This window comes from Athene noctua, chromosome 2, assembly GCF_965140245.1.
Source record: "Athene noctua chromosome 2, bAthNoc1.hap1.1, whole genome shotgun sequence".
NCBI classification, from domain to species: domain Eukaryota; kingdom Metazoa; phylum Chordata; class Aves; order Strigiformes; family Strigidae; genus Athene; species Athene noctua.
The window spans coordinates 138,462,700-138,480,204 of NC_134038.1; the positions used below are offsets into that span (position 1 = coordinate 138,462,700).

The 17,505-nt window shown below is 39.7% G+C and overlaps 1 protein-coding gene across 5 annotated transcripts in view; it reads right to left on the reverse strand.

Annotated features, from left to right (window-relative positions):
• Positions 1–17,505, reverse strand: part of IGF2BP3 (insulin like growth factor 2 mRNA binding protein 3) — a 113,964-nt gene that overhangs the window by 42,509 nt on the left and 53,950 nt on the right. For all 5 annotated transcript variants that reach the window (XM_074898066.1, XM_074898065.1, XM_074898064.1 and 2 more), the window contains exons 4-5: positions 564–615; positions 409–472 (exon numbers count right to left, since the gene is read on the reverse strand). In XM_074898066.1, the coding sequence (XP_074754167.1) occupies positions 409–472; positions 564–615 (116 nt within the window). The remainder of the gene's footprint in view (positions 1–408; positions 473–563; positions 616–17,505) is intronic.

Genomic DNA, 17,505 nt, shown 5'->3' on the forward strand with positions numbered 1-17,505 from the left:
ACACAGATGAAGAATGCAGCTGCTAACCAGAAGACAGACACGAACAACAAACACTGTAAAAGGGCATCACAAAGTTTTTTAGGATGCAACTAAAAGTTATTAAGCAATAACTCCTGTCCTCTGCAACCAACAAATCACTGTCTGCCCTCCCCAATCAAGAAATTTTACCCAAATTTTCAATTTTAAAAATTACTAATTTCTTCTTAATCAAAGAGCAAGAAAAGTTGATGACAAGAAATAACAAATTAAGGTAAAGCACAAAAAAGAGACCAAGAGACCTTCTTAAAAGTTAATGCTTACATGATCGTTTTATCAATAAATTAATTAGAAGCAAAGTTGCATATAAAACCACAACATTATTTCCAAAATGCAAGTTAGACAACATTAACAAGTAAATAAGATACTTACTGTCGAGCCTGGTCCTTATTGCCATATGTTACATTTACAACTGCAGTCTCCGTGTCAGTGTTCACTAGAGAGGAAAACACAATGAAAAGAGGTTAAGTTCCATGTGCATTCACTTCTCACTACAAATTTAAAAGCAATTGAGAGTAGAGCCATACCTTGCTCACAGTTCTCCACTGTTCCATACTGAGCTAACAAACTATCCAGCACCTATCGAGAGGTAAAAGAAATTACAGATTTCAATTTCAAAGCAGATTAACAAAGAAAAGTGTAAAACCACTGAAATTTGTAATAATTTTATCAGAACACAGAGCATTCAAGACATCTGCTCCAATAAGGAAGAAATTGTAACTATTTTGGGAAGAACAAGCACACAGTTTTCCTTCTCACATCAGAAAATCTGCATTTAAAACCTCATGAATGTGAAAATATAGAGCATAACTCCAAGAAGTCACACTGCACTGTAAGTCCCAAACTTTGAAAATAAACCTCCAAGTCCCCTGTTCTTAAAGTAGGCTAAAGCAGAGGTGGGAAGTACTACAGAGGAGTAAAACTGGAATAAAATCTTTCTCTCTACCCCAAACACATATATATAACTTTGCCACTGTTTGGTGTTTGGGATTTTTTCCTTCCATTACACTTAGGTCATACATGAAAATGTTATTCTCTTACTTAGTTGGGGCTTATCTACATAGAGAAGTTAATCAGAAAAATCAGCACATCAAGAACTGTTCCACAATGATTTTGACAGTTTTCCCAAAGACCCATTCCAAAGGAACCACTCGGAACACTATCTTCACAGTTATTTGAGAGTCACAATTAATTTGCATTTGGTAGAAAGCTAAGGAGGAACAGCTAAAAACACAGGACAAGGGGAAAAAGAAATCTGAATAAAGTAGCTGTATTTGGCATAATTTGTTTTATTTTAGTCAAATGGAAGATGAAGAATCTCCAAGAAACAGTGAGACTTTTTGGAAAATCAAGGTGTCAGAATATTTCATTAAAAACATTAAAATACCCACAGTTGTATTGCTTTAAAATTCACATGGTGTATATATACTACTTTCTTCCTGGTGAGAAATAATGTCCCAGAAAACAGTGACTGTGGCAGTAATCAGCACAGAACACAAGTACATCATTGTGGTTTGTCGTATCCTCATGTTTTGTCTCAAGAATTAAAATGATGCTGCGAAAGTTCACAATTTACACCAAGAAGTGAAAAAGTACACTTGCAATCTCTTCTGCAACCAAAGTGCCATTCTTCACTTCAGTCAGCCTCTTAAGGCAAAATGTCAGTATGTGAGGGAGGAAACCCTTTTGGGAAAGGAAGGAAACAAGGAAGCAGGGACAGACAGAAAGCAGTAGGCAATAAAACCACATCTGTGTAGCTTCTCATTGCAGTATGCTTCCACTTGCTATAACCGAGTGGACAAAAACCCAGTCCCTAAAAATATAAAATTCAGAGTCTACATCCTCATGAGATTAAGAATTCAAAATTATAATTTATTAACGGACTGTATACTTTTACTACAATATAAAAGACATTAAGATAAATTGCAGTTAATATGCCAAACTTAATAACAACTTACATCAGTATAATTTCCAATCTGTACCACCCTTCTAAAAGTGAAATTGCATGCAGACATTTCAACAGTAATATTTCAAATCAGGTATTTAAAAAGGCAACACACTGCTCACCAAGTTTGAACAATGCACTATTACTTCTAACTGCAAAATTTCCCCATCCTTCTTGTATAAGGTTCTAGTAAGTTTTCCTGGCAACTGTTTTGTTTTCATAGACAAGTTGTTAATTGTCCTCTCCTCATACAAGTAGAGATTAGCCTAGTCTAAGGGTTTGCTGTTTCAGTCTCCTAAAAGAAATATTTTTCTGCCATTCCTCAGATCTAACAATTTGAAACTTTCTAAGGAAAAGTTTGCTCTGAAATTTGTTAAATATTACTGAGGCAGAGATGCTCCAGGGGGTTAAAATAAATTAAGAGTCTGTGGAAGATCATTTTAAGACAATTGAAATGTTGGCACAGACAAGTGGCAGAAGTGCAAGGTCTTTGCAGGTCTGGGGTCATACTTCCACAAAAGCCAGGAGAGTCACTGCATGCAATTAGAGAAAACCCTTCTCCCACAGACAGCTTAATTGATTGTGCCACCACTGAAACCAGCAGGTGAATGGAATCTCGGGTGGGGTCAGGGTTTTAAAACAAGAAAAGCAAAGCAAGTCCCTAGCTTAGAGATCCACTCTGAGATATTCACTTGAAATAGGATACTGAAGAGTTCATTAGTCTGATAAAGCAATTTCTCTGTCCCTACAGTATTGTCAACACCCGTGCTGTATTTCACAGCAGATCGTACTACAGCATGAGCTAACATCTTCAGTTAAGACAAATTTTTTATTACATTTGAACTATGCAGACCATCAGGTCATGTCTACTTTGCATCACTTCAAAAATCACATTTCATTTTCATCCTTAATGATACAGGAAAAGAGCAAAGCTGGAATGCCAGCAGTACCAACAAAAGACACTGTTGGATAATAATTGATATTTTGTAAAGTAATCCCATATTAAATTTATATTCTAGACTAAACATACCTTTACATTAAGACCTATATATTAACGTCACCAGCTTCACCAAGCAAATAAATACTTTAAAGCTAAATGCGTACAACTTTTTAAAGACACTACATCCTCTCTAAAAACTACTACTTTCAGAATGTTTCTGATCAGCCATCAAAAACTTCTCAACACACTAGCCTTGCATCTGCTTCAAGAAGCCTAAGAACCAAAAGGGTCTTTTGCTGTTAGTACTGAGGAATAACCCAGGGTAGCACATTCAGCATCACACCCCTCTTCACCAGGAGTTCTCCACTTATACTGACCCTTAATCCTCTTCTGAGCCGTTTCAGTCAGAGACTGTGTCCATCTGGGCTTTAATCCAAGTGGTTTGAGCCCCCATGTCCTAAAGAGTTGCTTTACCAAACAGATTTATGAGAAGTTTCCTCAAAGGATTGGAACTTTCTTCAGACAAAATGAGAAACAATCCTCTTGGGTCAAAGACACTTGCTCTCCACAGCACTGTTCTCAGTTGCTTGTATTTTCATCACCGTCAGTCTCAGGCAACAAGGTTTTAAGGGTGATCAATACACCTCAGGGGTAGCCTTTTAACTAGACTGTATTTAAAATGAACTAGTAAAAAAGTTTCAGCAGCAGTTGGGATATATATGTTTGTGAGGATGAAGCTTCATGGGTAAGAACACTTAACTGAACCAGCTGATCCAGTTGGGAGAAGTCATTGCAACTGTATTCAAAGCCAGATCTCTATCGTAACTCACTTTTGAAACACAGAACTCAACTCCTGCATGTGTTTCTTGCTTCACATGTATTTACTGCAACAGCCAGTTTCTAATCACATCCTTCATTTGTTCATATTTCTCTTTGCACTGTCTTTTCCCTCTCCCCAATTTTTTTTTCTTTCTAGCCCAAAGCCTCTAGTTCTGCTGCAAAACAAACATGTTTTGTTTAAGCTGCTCTTCCGTAACACTCTTCGTGTACAGCCTTGTTGGGCAATCTGAACAAAATTCAAAGCCAAGTTGGTGGTGCAGCAGCAATTCTGATGAGCAGCTGAAAAGAAAAGTTTATTTGTACAAATATTTAATCTAAGCTAGAAAAAAAAGTCTTTCCTTTTCTTGAGCTCTCCTTCTAGCAGTTGTCTAAATTGGGTCTCCTGCTCTTGTTATAGCACAGATGTCTCTCTCACAAAAAGCTGCAGTCTTATGCTGTGGACTTTCATTCATGAGCCTCTAAAAGCCAATTCTGACTTCATTATAAACAGCATTACCCTACACCAAGCCCCACAAATCAAGGCTGCTTTACAAGGAAAAAAGAAACAAGGAAACGTTACTTTTCAGTAGAGCAGGGAGCTCAAAGCACACATTAAAATATCACGGTTCTCATGCAGATTTCACAGGTTTAGAAAGTAGTGTCTTTGAACAAACCAGAGCAGTTGTTTTCTGCACTTTCAGAACAGACTATTTCATACACATCATCTTCCGGTGCTGCAAGATTTCTGCCCTACACCATAAGAAAATTAGTCTCAAGACATCTGGTCCATAAGCACAGTTATCCATATTGTTTCTCTCACATTTGCAAATAGGAACTTCACAGTGGTGCTGTAGAACTTGAAGTTATTTCCTCCACTCATACAGAGCAAATCCATGAGACCACCACCAACCTTGCCTCCATGACTTCTGGCATATTGACTGGGAGTTAAAATTAGACAACACCACTGAAATCACAAATAGCAGAGGCAGAAAGAGACAGAAGGATTAGAATCATTCAATGAAAGACCACGTGGAGATTTTTGGCTGCAGAGACTTTGAGTGTTCTCGGTGATTTAACAAATAAGGAGGGAAGAAAGAGTCAGGCAACAATATAAGGAAAGACAAGTTGTTAGTGCAAGTGGCTTTTTGATTTAGAAGAGGAGAGCTGGTGTGAAAGAAAATAAAAGAGCCAGGTAAGGAAAGGAGGGGGCAGGGGTGCAGAGCAATGCTGATATCACTCCAGACATAAAGCCTGGCTGAACCGCTAATGCCATCTGCACACCTCAAGGGCTCTGTCTGTATATTTAAGTCCACAAAAAACCTGCAGTTTTAAATTAATTATATTAATGCAGCACAGTACGAGCAGAGCTGACATTTTGTGACTTCGGTGTTGAAACAAGACCTTGGCCAAACCACCGTCGCTCTACAGCCCCATCGGCGGCTGACAATGGACAATGTTAAAAAGGCTTTTCAAAGTGCCTTCAGTTTGGCATAGTCCTTTCATTGGCAAAAACAACATCCCCAACACGGGGCTAGCATGGCTTTACAGAGAAAATTAAATAAGCAGCCGTCCCTAAAAATCCCTGAGGAAGCAGTCAGTTTTGAAAGGTGTAATCGGATAATGCTGCATTACCTGTGTGGAGGCTGTGGCAGACCTGTGAGCTTGGCACCAGGACATCTGGCACACCTCCCATCCTGCCAGCCAGAGCATGAGCACTGCAACTTCACCCATTTTTGCCAAAAAGAAGGTCAGAGCATGAGGGCCCCTTGTAAAGGCAGAGCAGCATGGACATGGATGCGGTCTGCTGGGACAAAATTATTTCTCTAAAACCTTACGAAGGCATTTGAATAGGCAACGCCAGTTTGCAATGGCTCAACGCATTGCAACATGTGGTGATGGTGTTTTTCATCTTGTAGGCCCTCCAATACCCATGTCTCATGAAACCATGACCATAGTCTGGAAGAATCAGAAAAATAAGTCTGGAAGCTGCTGAAGTCATTGTTTGCACACACCAGAAAGGCAGCGCCTGAAAACAATAACTCCAGCTTATTTACCACATCCCATACAAACCCTGGAGTGAATTCTTCTCCTGGGAACTTACAGTTATATCCAAATGTTCAAAACTATTAATAAGTTTACCCTATAATACAATTCTGTTTAGGTGGCATTACCAGGGTTTTAAGAATGTAAAGTTGAACCACAGAGAACAAAGCCAAAAATTGTCAAAGGGAACTACTAATTGAGTGACCAATTTGGACACTGAGGGCTTGATTTTCCACAGTGCTCAGCATGTCTGCATTTTCAAAGGGCAGCTTCAAAGCCACTTTTGGTAGCAAGGAGAACACAACACTTCTGCAAGAGAGACCTAAGGCTCGTCACATGAGACAAACTGAGAGAAGGCACACTGTTAGCAACTGATGGCAACTTCTGTTTAAATAGTTTGCCCAGCACCAGAGACTAGAAGGTGCAGAATTCAGTTTGCCATGGCAGCATTCAATTCCCCTAACCGAAGGAGTTTGTCTTCCTGAAAGTCCTCGGCTTGCTGCAAAATTAAGAAAGTGTGTGGTAACTAGGGCACAACTCTTACAGACAAGTCATCTTCACTGCACATGCTGGACTTGTTAGTTGACAGAAGAGTCATCCTCCAGCCCAAGCCAACATCCTTCCCTATAAGTGCAAAGAGCAAACACTAGGTCCCTATCTACCTTGCTCTCATAATGGAACATCTGAAATAGTAAACTAAAAAATAAGGAGTTAAAAGATGATGTGGTCTATTTCAACTTCAGTTTTTCAAACTAAAGAAAAGATATAAAGAACTGAAAATAAGTCTCAGGTAGAGCATCACATGCAACCATGACTACAACTATTGCAATCAACTCCACATACCACACGTGTTTGTAAGTATTTCTAGATAATACTGTTAAACCATTTAAATTTATATATATATACACACACATATATATATAAAATAAAAAGGTAATGGAAAGAGAAGACTAAATGCTTTAGAACCACACTAGTATTCCAGAACAACAATTAAAAGGACCTGCCTTAAGTCTAAGTCAAATATCACATAGAGTACAATTAGCATAATTTAGATAGAAGAATGTTAGCTTCTACAGAAATAATTAAAAGGACTTCAACAAATGTAAGCAACATGGTAAACCCTTATAGGTGCAGATCAGCATCAGAACTCCCTCTTCCTCCTTTTTTAAAACAAAAATTCATACACTGAAAAGAATTCAGAGAGAGTACTCTGATGAAGCTCTGAAAACAGAAGAAATTGCAAAAGAAATTTTTGGGCTACAAAGTTAGTCCAGGTATTGAATGCAGCAGGCAAAAAGTTCTTGCATGCTTTCATGTTGCCACATAAGACCCTAAACTGAAAAAAGTCTCCTGAAGTGTGATAGGGAGGAAAGATTAGTGTGCATTACACTGAGGAGGTATGGGATGCAAAAAAAGATCATAGTATCAAGGTTGACAAATGGCATTAAATGGTCTCCAAGGTTAAAAAAAAGTACTTAAATTTTTAGAGAAAGAAAAAAACCTTATTAGATGCATGGGTGGCCTCCTTCACAAAGAGATTAAAGGGAGCAGGATAATTCAGTTTGGAAAGGAGCGAGAGGGAATATGATACAGGTATTATGAAATAACGAATCATGTAGAGATGGCCAAATTGGCAGCTTCTATTCACCCTTCATCTAAATTAAATGAAAACAAGTTTGAAAACACAGAGAAATAAGTATTTATGCAACATTATCTGAATGCAAATAAGCACTGCACAATATCTGATACAATACTTTATTAAACTCCCCTCTCCTCATGCTAAAGGTGTAACTTCAAGAGCAGTCTCAGATAAGGTTGGAGTTTATGAACCAGGTTAGCACTAATGCAAATGCTCCTGATTCAGTACCCATCCTGATTTCCAGAAAATGAAAAAGCACCATCATGCAGATCAGTCCTTACAGGCAGCAACTGCTGTTTTAAGCAGCTAATCCTCCTTCCCAGGATCTCCTCGTGGGCACTGCTGGGGCCCCCTCCTTCTCCTCCTCCTCAGGCAGACAGGCTACCAGGACATTTCTGTGGCTCAGTGTGAGGGAAAGATCACATGCCGGGCTGGCACATGGGTGTTGTGAAACGTAGTGGGAAGCAGCAGCAACACTAGCTCATGTTCATCTGCCTCCTCTCGCACTGAGACAGCCAGTTTAAGTGGAAACACTCTCCACTACTTCTACGATCTCATTTGTAGTTTGCCAAAGGGAAGGAAAAAAAAAAGGCCATAAAAGCATTACTATCCAGTGAGCATCCATTGCTCAACTTTGATTAAGTGATAGACTACACAAAAGCAAGGGAGCCAGCAAGTTTTAAAAGAATGTTTGGAAAATACAGTGGGATAAAGGATGAATTTTCTGCTTTACTCACAGCACTATATTGAAATACAATTGGTACTTTATTGACAGTTTCAACACCTTCCCACAGAAGCACCCAGCAGTGATCTCCGTCAGGAAGACTGTTGCCCAGCCCCATAGTGTAAGTTACAATGTCCTTCTCAGTGCCATGAAAATCAGAAAGGAAATGGTTATGTTTTTCCTTTCCCCCTCAAGCTTTTGAGTCCTCCCAGTTTTGTTAACTCCATATCATTACAGAAAATGTGTTCTTTTTAACTCGAAGATTTATCAGGGAAAATAGTATTTCTCATACACTTTACTCCTTTCTCTGTGTGTGTGCACATGTGTGTGAAAGGCACTTCTGAAAGCTATTTTCTGTACCTATTAAAGTCTTGATGCCACTTCGTTACAGCTCTACAAAGCTGGTGCTAGTCTGATATTTTTAGATTCAGCATAATAATAGTTCGTTCATTTAAAAAAAAAAGCCGCCTTTAAAGTTAGAAACCTGCAACTATAACAAATCTGTCAAACTAAAAATCAATTTTTGAGTCATCTTTTGGAACTGATCAACAATTACAGGTTCCAAAAAACCTCTCAACAAGACCACGGGGATAATTTCATGAAGAGGCCACATGTATGAAAAGTGTTTCTCTGGTACACGTATGCTGGTGCATTGTAGAAACAGAGCCAAGTCAGTGCTTGATACCACAGAAATCTTTCCTGGGAAGATTGTTCCATATTCTAACATTAAGCATTTTCTCTAGGATCTGCTTAAAACTATCTAAAAATGGTAGAGGGAATCATAGAGGAAAATCCTGTAAAATGGATTTAGTTCACAGATCAGTGCAGATAAAAATAAAGTATATTAGAACTCAGAGGGAGATCACATCTGAGATGTTCCCTCTGTTGCGCACAAGACTGAAGATGACAAGCTTTCAGGAAAAAGATAAGTCCTTAACAACCACTTCATGAATATCTTAGATCTCTTTATAACCAGGAAAAACTATAAAAAGATTGAAGCATTTTACGTGAGTTATATTTACAGGATTCCCCTTCCCCCTTTTTAAATTGGTCAACCATAAGATGCATGCTATGCCTTTGGCTTCCCAGAAGTCCTAATAATGGACAGCATTGCTGTGGACCAGACATTTAAGAGAAGGTTTGGCCTCTAAACAATGAGTCTCTGCAGCGCAAGAGACTACTGAAGGGATGGAATTCTATTTGCATTTACAGAAGCTTACAGACACTTGTGCTAGGTTGCTGGATATTCTCATACAAAACTTTCTCTCAAGCTGTCAGTGCATGTCACCTACCTCACCTCCCTAGTTATTTCGCTGGCATGACAAAACTCCTGTACCTGAATGCAGATCAGCAGCAGCAGTCTCATAACACATGGGGCAGCTCGGTCACTTGAGTAGTGGTTAAGAGCTACACCTGAAATTGCTAAAGTCGTCCCAACAGCTGGAGGAGACAAGTTTTTCTTAACTCACTTCTGTACTGTATGGCTATTTTCAGGGAGAGGGAAGGAAGGGGGACAACCTTATCTAGTCCCTGCTGTGGGGACTGGGCACTGAAAGAAGTAGAGGAGGTTGGAGCAGGACTCAAGAATTCAAGCCTGAGGTCAGACAGAAAAAAAAAAAGTTACATACACTTAACAGCAAGAATGAGAGATCTTGGTAGAGCAAGACCACCACCTGCAAGTATTTTAATTACTTCAAGCTGCCGAATCAGATTAAAGTAAAATCTACAGTAAAAGTCTCTACAGTGCTAATGCAGAGATGAGAGCTTTGCAAACAACAACCATTAAGTGCTGTCAAACCCTTCAAGCTGCAGAAACATGAACCTTGGAGCAAAGGGGAATCACAGGATTTTTGAGCACAGAAAATTTCTGTGGTAGAACACATTAGCTAGCAGCGACCTAATCATTCATATAGTCATAAAAACAAATTTATATATATTTAAAACACTCAAAACCAAGTTTTTAAAAGATTTAGAGATATTATAACGAAATTCTGTTAAACACACATTTGCCAAAATCTATGAGATTTCCAAGTCTAGCTTAAAGTATCCCAGCATTATGGCCAACTCATGCACTAATCTAAAAGCTAAGATTTTAAAGGATGTTTACAAAAACACAAAATTCTGAATGCTATTATCTAAACTAGAAATTAAGATTGCAAGAGATGCACTATGCTAATATCATTTGACCTATATATACCCAAACAAAACAATTCAGAGTGTGAATGCTGAGTGCTAGCTGACAGATTGTAGACTATAAATTACTTCTAAGTGTCAATTTTCAAGGATCAATTGAATGACAAGTAAGATGACTGAAACAATTCAAGGAGAACAGCTATAGTTAAATGAGTTAACTACCCCTAAGGTGGTTCAAGAGCAATCTCTGCTTCCATCTACTTACATTCAGAGCCTTCTACAAAGAGGTGGAACAGTTTTCCATTCACAGCCTTTGCAGGATGTATGCAACCACCAGCAAGCTCTCTCTGAAGTTTATTGTACAGCCTCATTATTATAAAATTAGACTATGTTTTTCCTTCTTACAAGGAGAACACAAAAAGACATACAATCATGAAGGAAGCAAGTTTACTCCGTTCCACTCGCTTTGCAGTAATTAATATTCTGTAACTGCGCAAAACTGGAAACTGAAATACCTTTATTCCTCATGAGCACTGGAATTCATAGAAGAAAAAAGGACTACCAGCTAACATGGCTGATATATTTTTATCTGTATGTCTTTTATTCCAAGAGAATTTCTTGCCTGGAAAATAGTTAAATCACCTGCTATTCCTCAAGCCTACTTAGGAAAAACACAAGAAATCAAATACAACACAGCAGAGGTCTTTTCTATTCTTACTGATTCCAGTGGCCCCACAAGGAAGTTTAGACCTAAGTCCCTCCCCTAAATTTCATAGCCAAGTTTTCAATTCAACTCAATTATTAGCCCTGCCCAAGACATCAGGCTTTAGCAGCTAAAAAACCCATTAGAGCTATCCTTTGCAAAAGTCACTCTTGTGCAAGCATCTGAGCAGTTTGGTAACACCAGGTGCTAGGCTGATATGTTTAAAAAAAACCCAAAACACACGTCCCGAATTTTTCAGAAACCTGGACACTCAATTTCAATGAAACTTTTCTTATTTTCTGAAACAGGCACTGCAAATATTTGGATAAGTGGCTCCAGTCCCATTTCACTGCTCCTCTAAGTAGCTCTACAAGCTATCCTCCACTAGAAGTACTTTAGCTCACTACAGCAATATTCCCCTGAACATGAATCAAAAACATCTGTAGCAGTAATAAATTAAGAGTAAAGGTGAACAATATTGCAGGGCATGAAGTTGCATGCCATTTACCAGTTTCACATTTACTATACAGTAAACAACCTCCTCTTGTCAAAACAACTTGTTCTCCTTAAAAAGCTTAAAATTTAAATTTTTTGACATTTAAAAAGCCAGCACTGTTTAAAATAAGGGAAGTGGGAGTGTAAATCCCCAGTATACGCCTGTATGAATGTACACTTCATTCTGATTTTTCACTGATTCATAGCAAAATGCTCAGCCCAACAGAAGGGGAACTAGATTTTTAGGCACAGAGGGAAAGAGTACTTCAGTGCTTTGCTATTGACATGAGAAGAAAGAGGAGGCGGTGTAAGAGGAACTAAGAAATCTTGGTTATTCGCCTGCTGAATGTTTAGAGAGCCACAGCTCTTAAAACCCTGCTCATGGCATCTGGATGAGAATGAAACATGTGCTATTCAGAGCTGAGCATAGCAAGAAGAGGCAGAGAGCGGTAGTAGAGTACTGCTAGAGCAGGAGAAAAATTGATTTCAAACCATTAGCAGTGAACACCTCTTGCATTAAACAGCGGCTGTGCAGAACAAAAGCAGCAACAAGCCAGGGTGACTCTTACCTCAGAGTTTGCACAAGTGTAGGCAACAGGTGCAACAACTACACAGGGAAGTATTGGGGAGGGGCAGGGGGACAAATGGGAACATCCACCTGATCTTCTGGTTGAAATTCAAGGTTGTCCTCAGCCAGTCTCACCTGCTCCAGAAGTGTGGAGTGGGCTGTCCTTCCTGCCCAACCATAGAAATGAATAGGCAGCCCTAGTGCTGAAGAAAGTGTAGCCTGGCTGGGAGGCCAGGGAGGCCACGGCAGCAACCCAAGGACCAGTGGCCCAGCCACTGCCTGGGCTTCTGGGGATGGAGGTGAAGAGCAAGGCACAAGTACACAGGAAGAGATTTCTCAGGGAACTGGTTCTACACCGTGTAGGAAATGCCACAGGGAAAGTGACCAGCTACTGTGGGAGTGATGAGTACTGGAAGTGCTGCTAAACTATGAGGGGCATTATGAAAGAAAGTTCACCAAAAATCTGGATAACAGTTTAGGGATCAGCTGCATCACAACCAGGTCAGAGAAGAGAGCAGATAGGAAGATCAGGATCCCAGGTCAGTGACCATGCAAGAGCAGTTTCTGGGTGTAAGGGAATATAGGATGAATGTGAATGAGAGAGATGGAGACAAGCAGTAGCAGAAGCCTCAGAAACCGACCAATATAACTCTCTTGTATAACTACATACCATCACACATACACGCCAATGCTTGGTTTCAAGGATATGGAAACAGCTCAGCATACAGAAGCAGCCACATACAAGACACCTTCAAGCTGGAAAGCATGAGACACAAGATACTGATGACACAATTTTCATCACTCAGATACTCGAAAGGATCGAAACTAAAAAAAACAATAAATCAGAAGCATGACAGATGAGACCCTCTAAGAAAGTATTGCAGATCTGTGCTCATCACTGAGATTATGAGCTTCAGACTAGAGTTAACTGAATAAAGATGGGCCAGTTGCACGTGTTCTTCTATAAAAGACAGGTTCTTAAATTATGAATAATGACCACAAGATGCATACAACACAGCACCCCAGAGGAGACAAGAAATACTTAAAATGCCAAGAAAACAAACATGAAAACCCAGCTCACCCTCTCCCCCTGTGATGCTAGAAACAAGCTTCCCAATAAACAACAAGAATGCATCAGAAGCTCTAAATAAAATATGGACACCAAATGTGAAGAAGAGTCATTTGCACCGGCACGGCTCCTAGAAGCACTACAAAGAGCACCTTTCTGCAAACTTACTGCTCCTAACTGCAAGGTGGTTGAAGAAACCAAGGACATCCCATTCTCAGATGCTGTTTTTTACTTTAACTTTTGAAGTGTCCCACTGCTTTGAGGACCTTTTAACAACATTTTTTAAAGGTCTATGACTTTAAATGGATTTGAGAGGTTCAGTCTAAGAAGCTGCCATATTGTCCCCTCCAGGACATCACAACGTCCCTGGCAGCAGGGCTAACAACACTAGAAGAGCTGCTGCCAGCCACAGAGGCTGGCTTAGAAACCTGAACACCCTTGGCTGGAATTTAAACTCTAAACACTCTATACCACCCCAAAAATACATGCAAGCGCTTGGCCATTCTTCCACATAGCAACAGTAAAATTACTTTTCCCTCTGCTTACCCGAGAGCATGCTTAACTTTCAAACTAGCATAAATAGTAAGCTCAGCTATGGCAGAAAAAAAAAAATTATGGGATGGGGTAACATGGCCGAGTATGCTGCAGCAGCCTGTGGAAAGCAATACCCCATGAGGTCTGGCAGCAGATCAAGGGCAGTCACTTCAGTTGCTTTTCAGATTATATAGCTTTGTGAAATTATTTTGGTAATATTCAGCCTTCTAAAAACCTCTCTATGGAAAGCAGTCTTTTCCAGTCCCTTATTGTTGAGCTCTTACCCACCAGCGCACAATGTGCTACTGTAGTTGTGCTGACTACCATGCCAGCAGCGCAGTAGTGGTGCATGCTGCTGAACCAATGAGACCAGCCCAGAACATGAGGAATGTCTCCCTTTCCAGCCTCCTCTTTAATTTTAGCGCGAGCACAGCTCTGCTGCCAGGACAGGCCATGCCAGGCCGATATTTGATTTGTAAACAGACACTCCAACATGCTCATCTTAGCTGCGGGCTCCAAGTTATCTGCTGTTACTCCCAACTGGCATGTGGGAAGGCTTCTGCATGTAACCTTATCTGCAACAGTGAGCTTTCACAAGAAAAAGGCAGATAGTTAAGCATATTTTGATGATGATATTAGCTTTTCCTAGAAGAAGGAGGGGGAAAAAAAGCCAACCCAGACATTCCCTTTGTCACCCTCCAGCCCAGGTTCGGGGGGGTTCAGGAACAAAAGCACAATTAAGGCAGACACACTTTGCCTCTGCACACTACAACATGCACGAGGTGTGTCCTCTTTATCTTTAATAAAGGCTCTCATGCTTTCCAGTATGATAAAGGAATCGCCCCAGGGTTAACGCTCTGAAAATACGAATAATGACATGGAGATGTATCAGCTTTGTTCCTTGTATTGTCTCCCACCAGTACAATGCAGGGTGTCCCTTAACCTGTATCAGCACTGGCTATCCCAGAGCAGGTCCTGAAGTGCACACCAGGCATTATCACAGACAAACTTAACTTTTAAAAATTAGCTTGGACTCTCCTTTTTCTGCCAGCCATTTGGATACAGTCTTTGATATCAAATTTCAGTCAACTGGAGTCTTCTGAGGTTAAACTTATAAAAAGAGTTCATATTATGTTCATTTCTGTGTGCTCAGAGACAAAGATTTCACTTTCATTTTATCTGCTTTTTTTCTTGCCCCTTTCAGAAGAATCATTACAGGGATGGACACACACAAAAATGGCAGCAACCTATTTCTAGATGGGAAAAAGACCCACCTTCTGTACTGATGGACCAACTGGTCCACTCTGGCAACCATTCCCTTGAACTCACCTCAGTACTAAAGGTAATACCTTTTTCTGCTTATGGTGTTTTCCTTCTGTGAGTTTTGCCTAAAAACTAAGGGCAGAAGCTTTTTTCTCAGTATATTTACAAGAACAGGAATAATACTTGTAGTGATCAAATATGAGATAACTAAGCAACAACAAAGAGCTCAAAGGTAATAGATGGGCTTTCCAAGGGGGGGTGGGGGCAAAAAATCAGAAATTGCTCAACTCACCCCATTTCTCGCCCCCACCCCTTTTTTTTTTTTTTTTAGGTAAAACAACAAAATTAGCCCAGTAAAACAGGGTTTTTTCCAATATCTAACTAGAGAAGAAATGCTCACTGATAGATAACTTGGGTCTCTGAACAATGATGCCTGTATGATATTATGTTCCTCACTGTTTTGGCTGCATTAGAACTACCTTTAAAAGTCTTGTGGTATTTTATATATACCACATATATATTTTATATATAAAATACTTGTGGTATTTTTCAGTACTTCAGACTAGAAATCAGGAAACAATAAGATCTGTCTAAATTCTGGAAAAGCAAAGCATGATTTATCTGCACTGATTACATTTATGACTACATGTTACATAAATAATCAGTCCTTAATTTAAAAAAAAAAAAAAAAAAACAGCAAATAAGCATTACCCACTTCCTCTCATCAGCTTCTTGTTAAGGTGTAGGTACCAATGCCTTCAACTGGATTTTCATCACAGGAGAAATGCTAAAAGCAGGCTTTAAGAAGAAGAATATGAAGATAGTGGTTTACTCACCTCCAGTTGTACTGTATGGTAATGAAAACAGAAGTACTTCACAAGTACGAATATAGTTGTCATATTAACCATGTTGGTACTTTCTCCTAGAATCCTCTTAGAAGAGCATTCAAGCTGGTTTCTGCAGTCGACAGACATAAGTCCTAGCAAATCCATCCTCAGGATGATTTAAAAGATGTGTTCACAAAGGTGGTCCAGCCCCCATTTCTCTCCACACGCCTGCATTTGTCTTCACTACCACTGCTACAGATGTGGATTACAGCTGTTTGTGCTTGAATGTGTGCAGCTGACTACTACTATTTTTAAAGTTTAAATAGCTTTCTTTACATACTTCTGTGTACATATGCATATATACACACATAACATTATACATATTCATTCATATCCCACCCACTTGAAGGATAGAAGGACTCAAGAGCATGGAAGAGCAAGCTGATATGAGAAGCTGCTTCAGGCATAAAAATATAGGTTGTGGGATGTGTGCACAGCACACACATCTCAAAGAACTCCGTGTAGCATTAGCATAAGATGAATAATGTTCACTTCACTCATGATTGGCTCGTTTAAAAAGTGACATCTCAAAGTCTGGTAGGACATATGGAATATTGTTTAATGAATTCAGCATCTTATCATAGGCTTAAACTATTTGATAAATAGAGCTCAAGCTGGCCTCCTAAGACATTAAAACTTAAATACTTCTCAGTCAAAATGGAAAAAACATGACTAGAACTCAAATCAGCAGTTGAGAGCAGGTCTACCAGGAAAAGTTTTACAATGTGATAGAAACATCAAAAATGACTAATTCTGAAACAGATGTATAGTAACCCCATGCACTGTCAGGTTTCATGTGCTTCTTACCGTGAGACACAGACACCCTGCACTTGAAGACCTAAACCCTTTACATGTACACACCGTGTACATGTGTTCCCTTCCCCTAATACTGAGGCACCTGGGATCTTCCCCACCACCACTTCAGAGACGACAATGTCAATACAGACACAGTGAAAGCTGCAGAGAGCACTGACTTAAAGTTCAAGTGCTTTTAATGACCTTCCATATCTGCTGATGTCTAGTCAATCCAACCACCACTGTTCACACCACAGTAAGACTGCATCTAGAAGACCAGGTCTAGAACTTATTCCACGACAGCCACAGCTATCTGGTTTCAGAACCAAGATCTGTTTAAAGAATTAGATCCTTGACTGAAGCTGGTTTTGACTTTTGGTATGTCCTCTCCCAAAATTCCAAAACCAGACAGCTATATCAAACACCACCACCAGAGCTATTCAAGATCTAAACAAGTCATTTTACCCAGCATAAAGTTCAATCAGATATACTTCAGTAATTTCAAGCCAATGTTTGAATCTACCACTGGAGATTTTTTAAGTCTGGATGACTTTTAGGCACTCACCACTAGAGACACCCTTCCCATACTACCACAGCTTTTATAATTATTTAAGACCTATACCATTTCATTTGTCTACAAACAGATTAAAACATGTTATGCACTTCAAGACTTTCATCTTCACAGAAGACAGTGGGAAGACTTAATGACCTTGGGTCTTCTCTGGAAGTCATGTTTTAGTTGGGTTTTACTTCCCATGCTAGAGATGCCCTCGAAACAGTGCACATACTTCCTACAATGGCACATGAAGAGCAAACCCAGGGGTCCTGAGAGACACTTGGCTAAAGAGACTAACATGACAGGACTAGCTGAGAGGAGGATGTTCATCTCACAGACAGTGGCAGTGTGAAGCG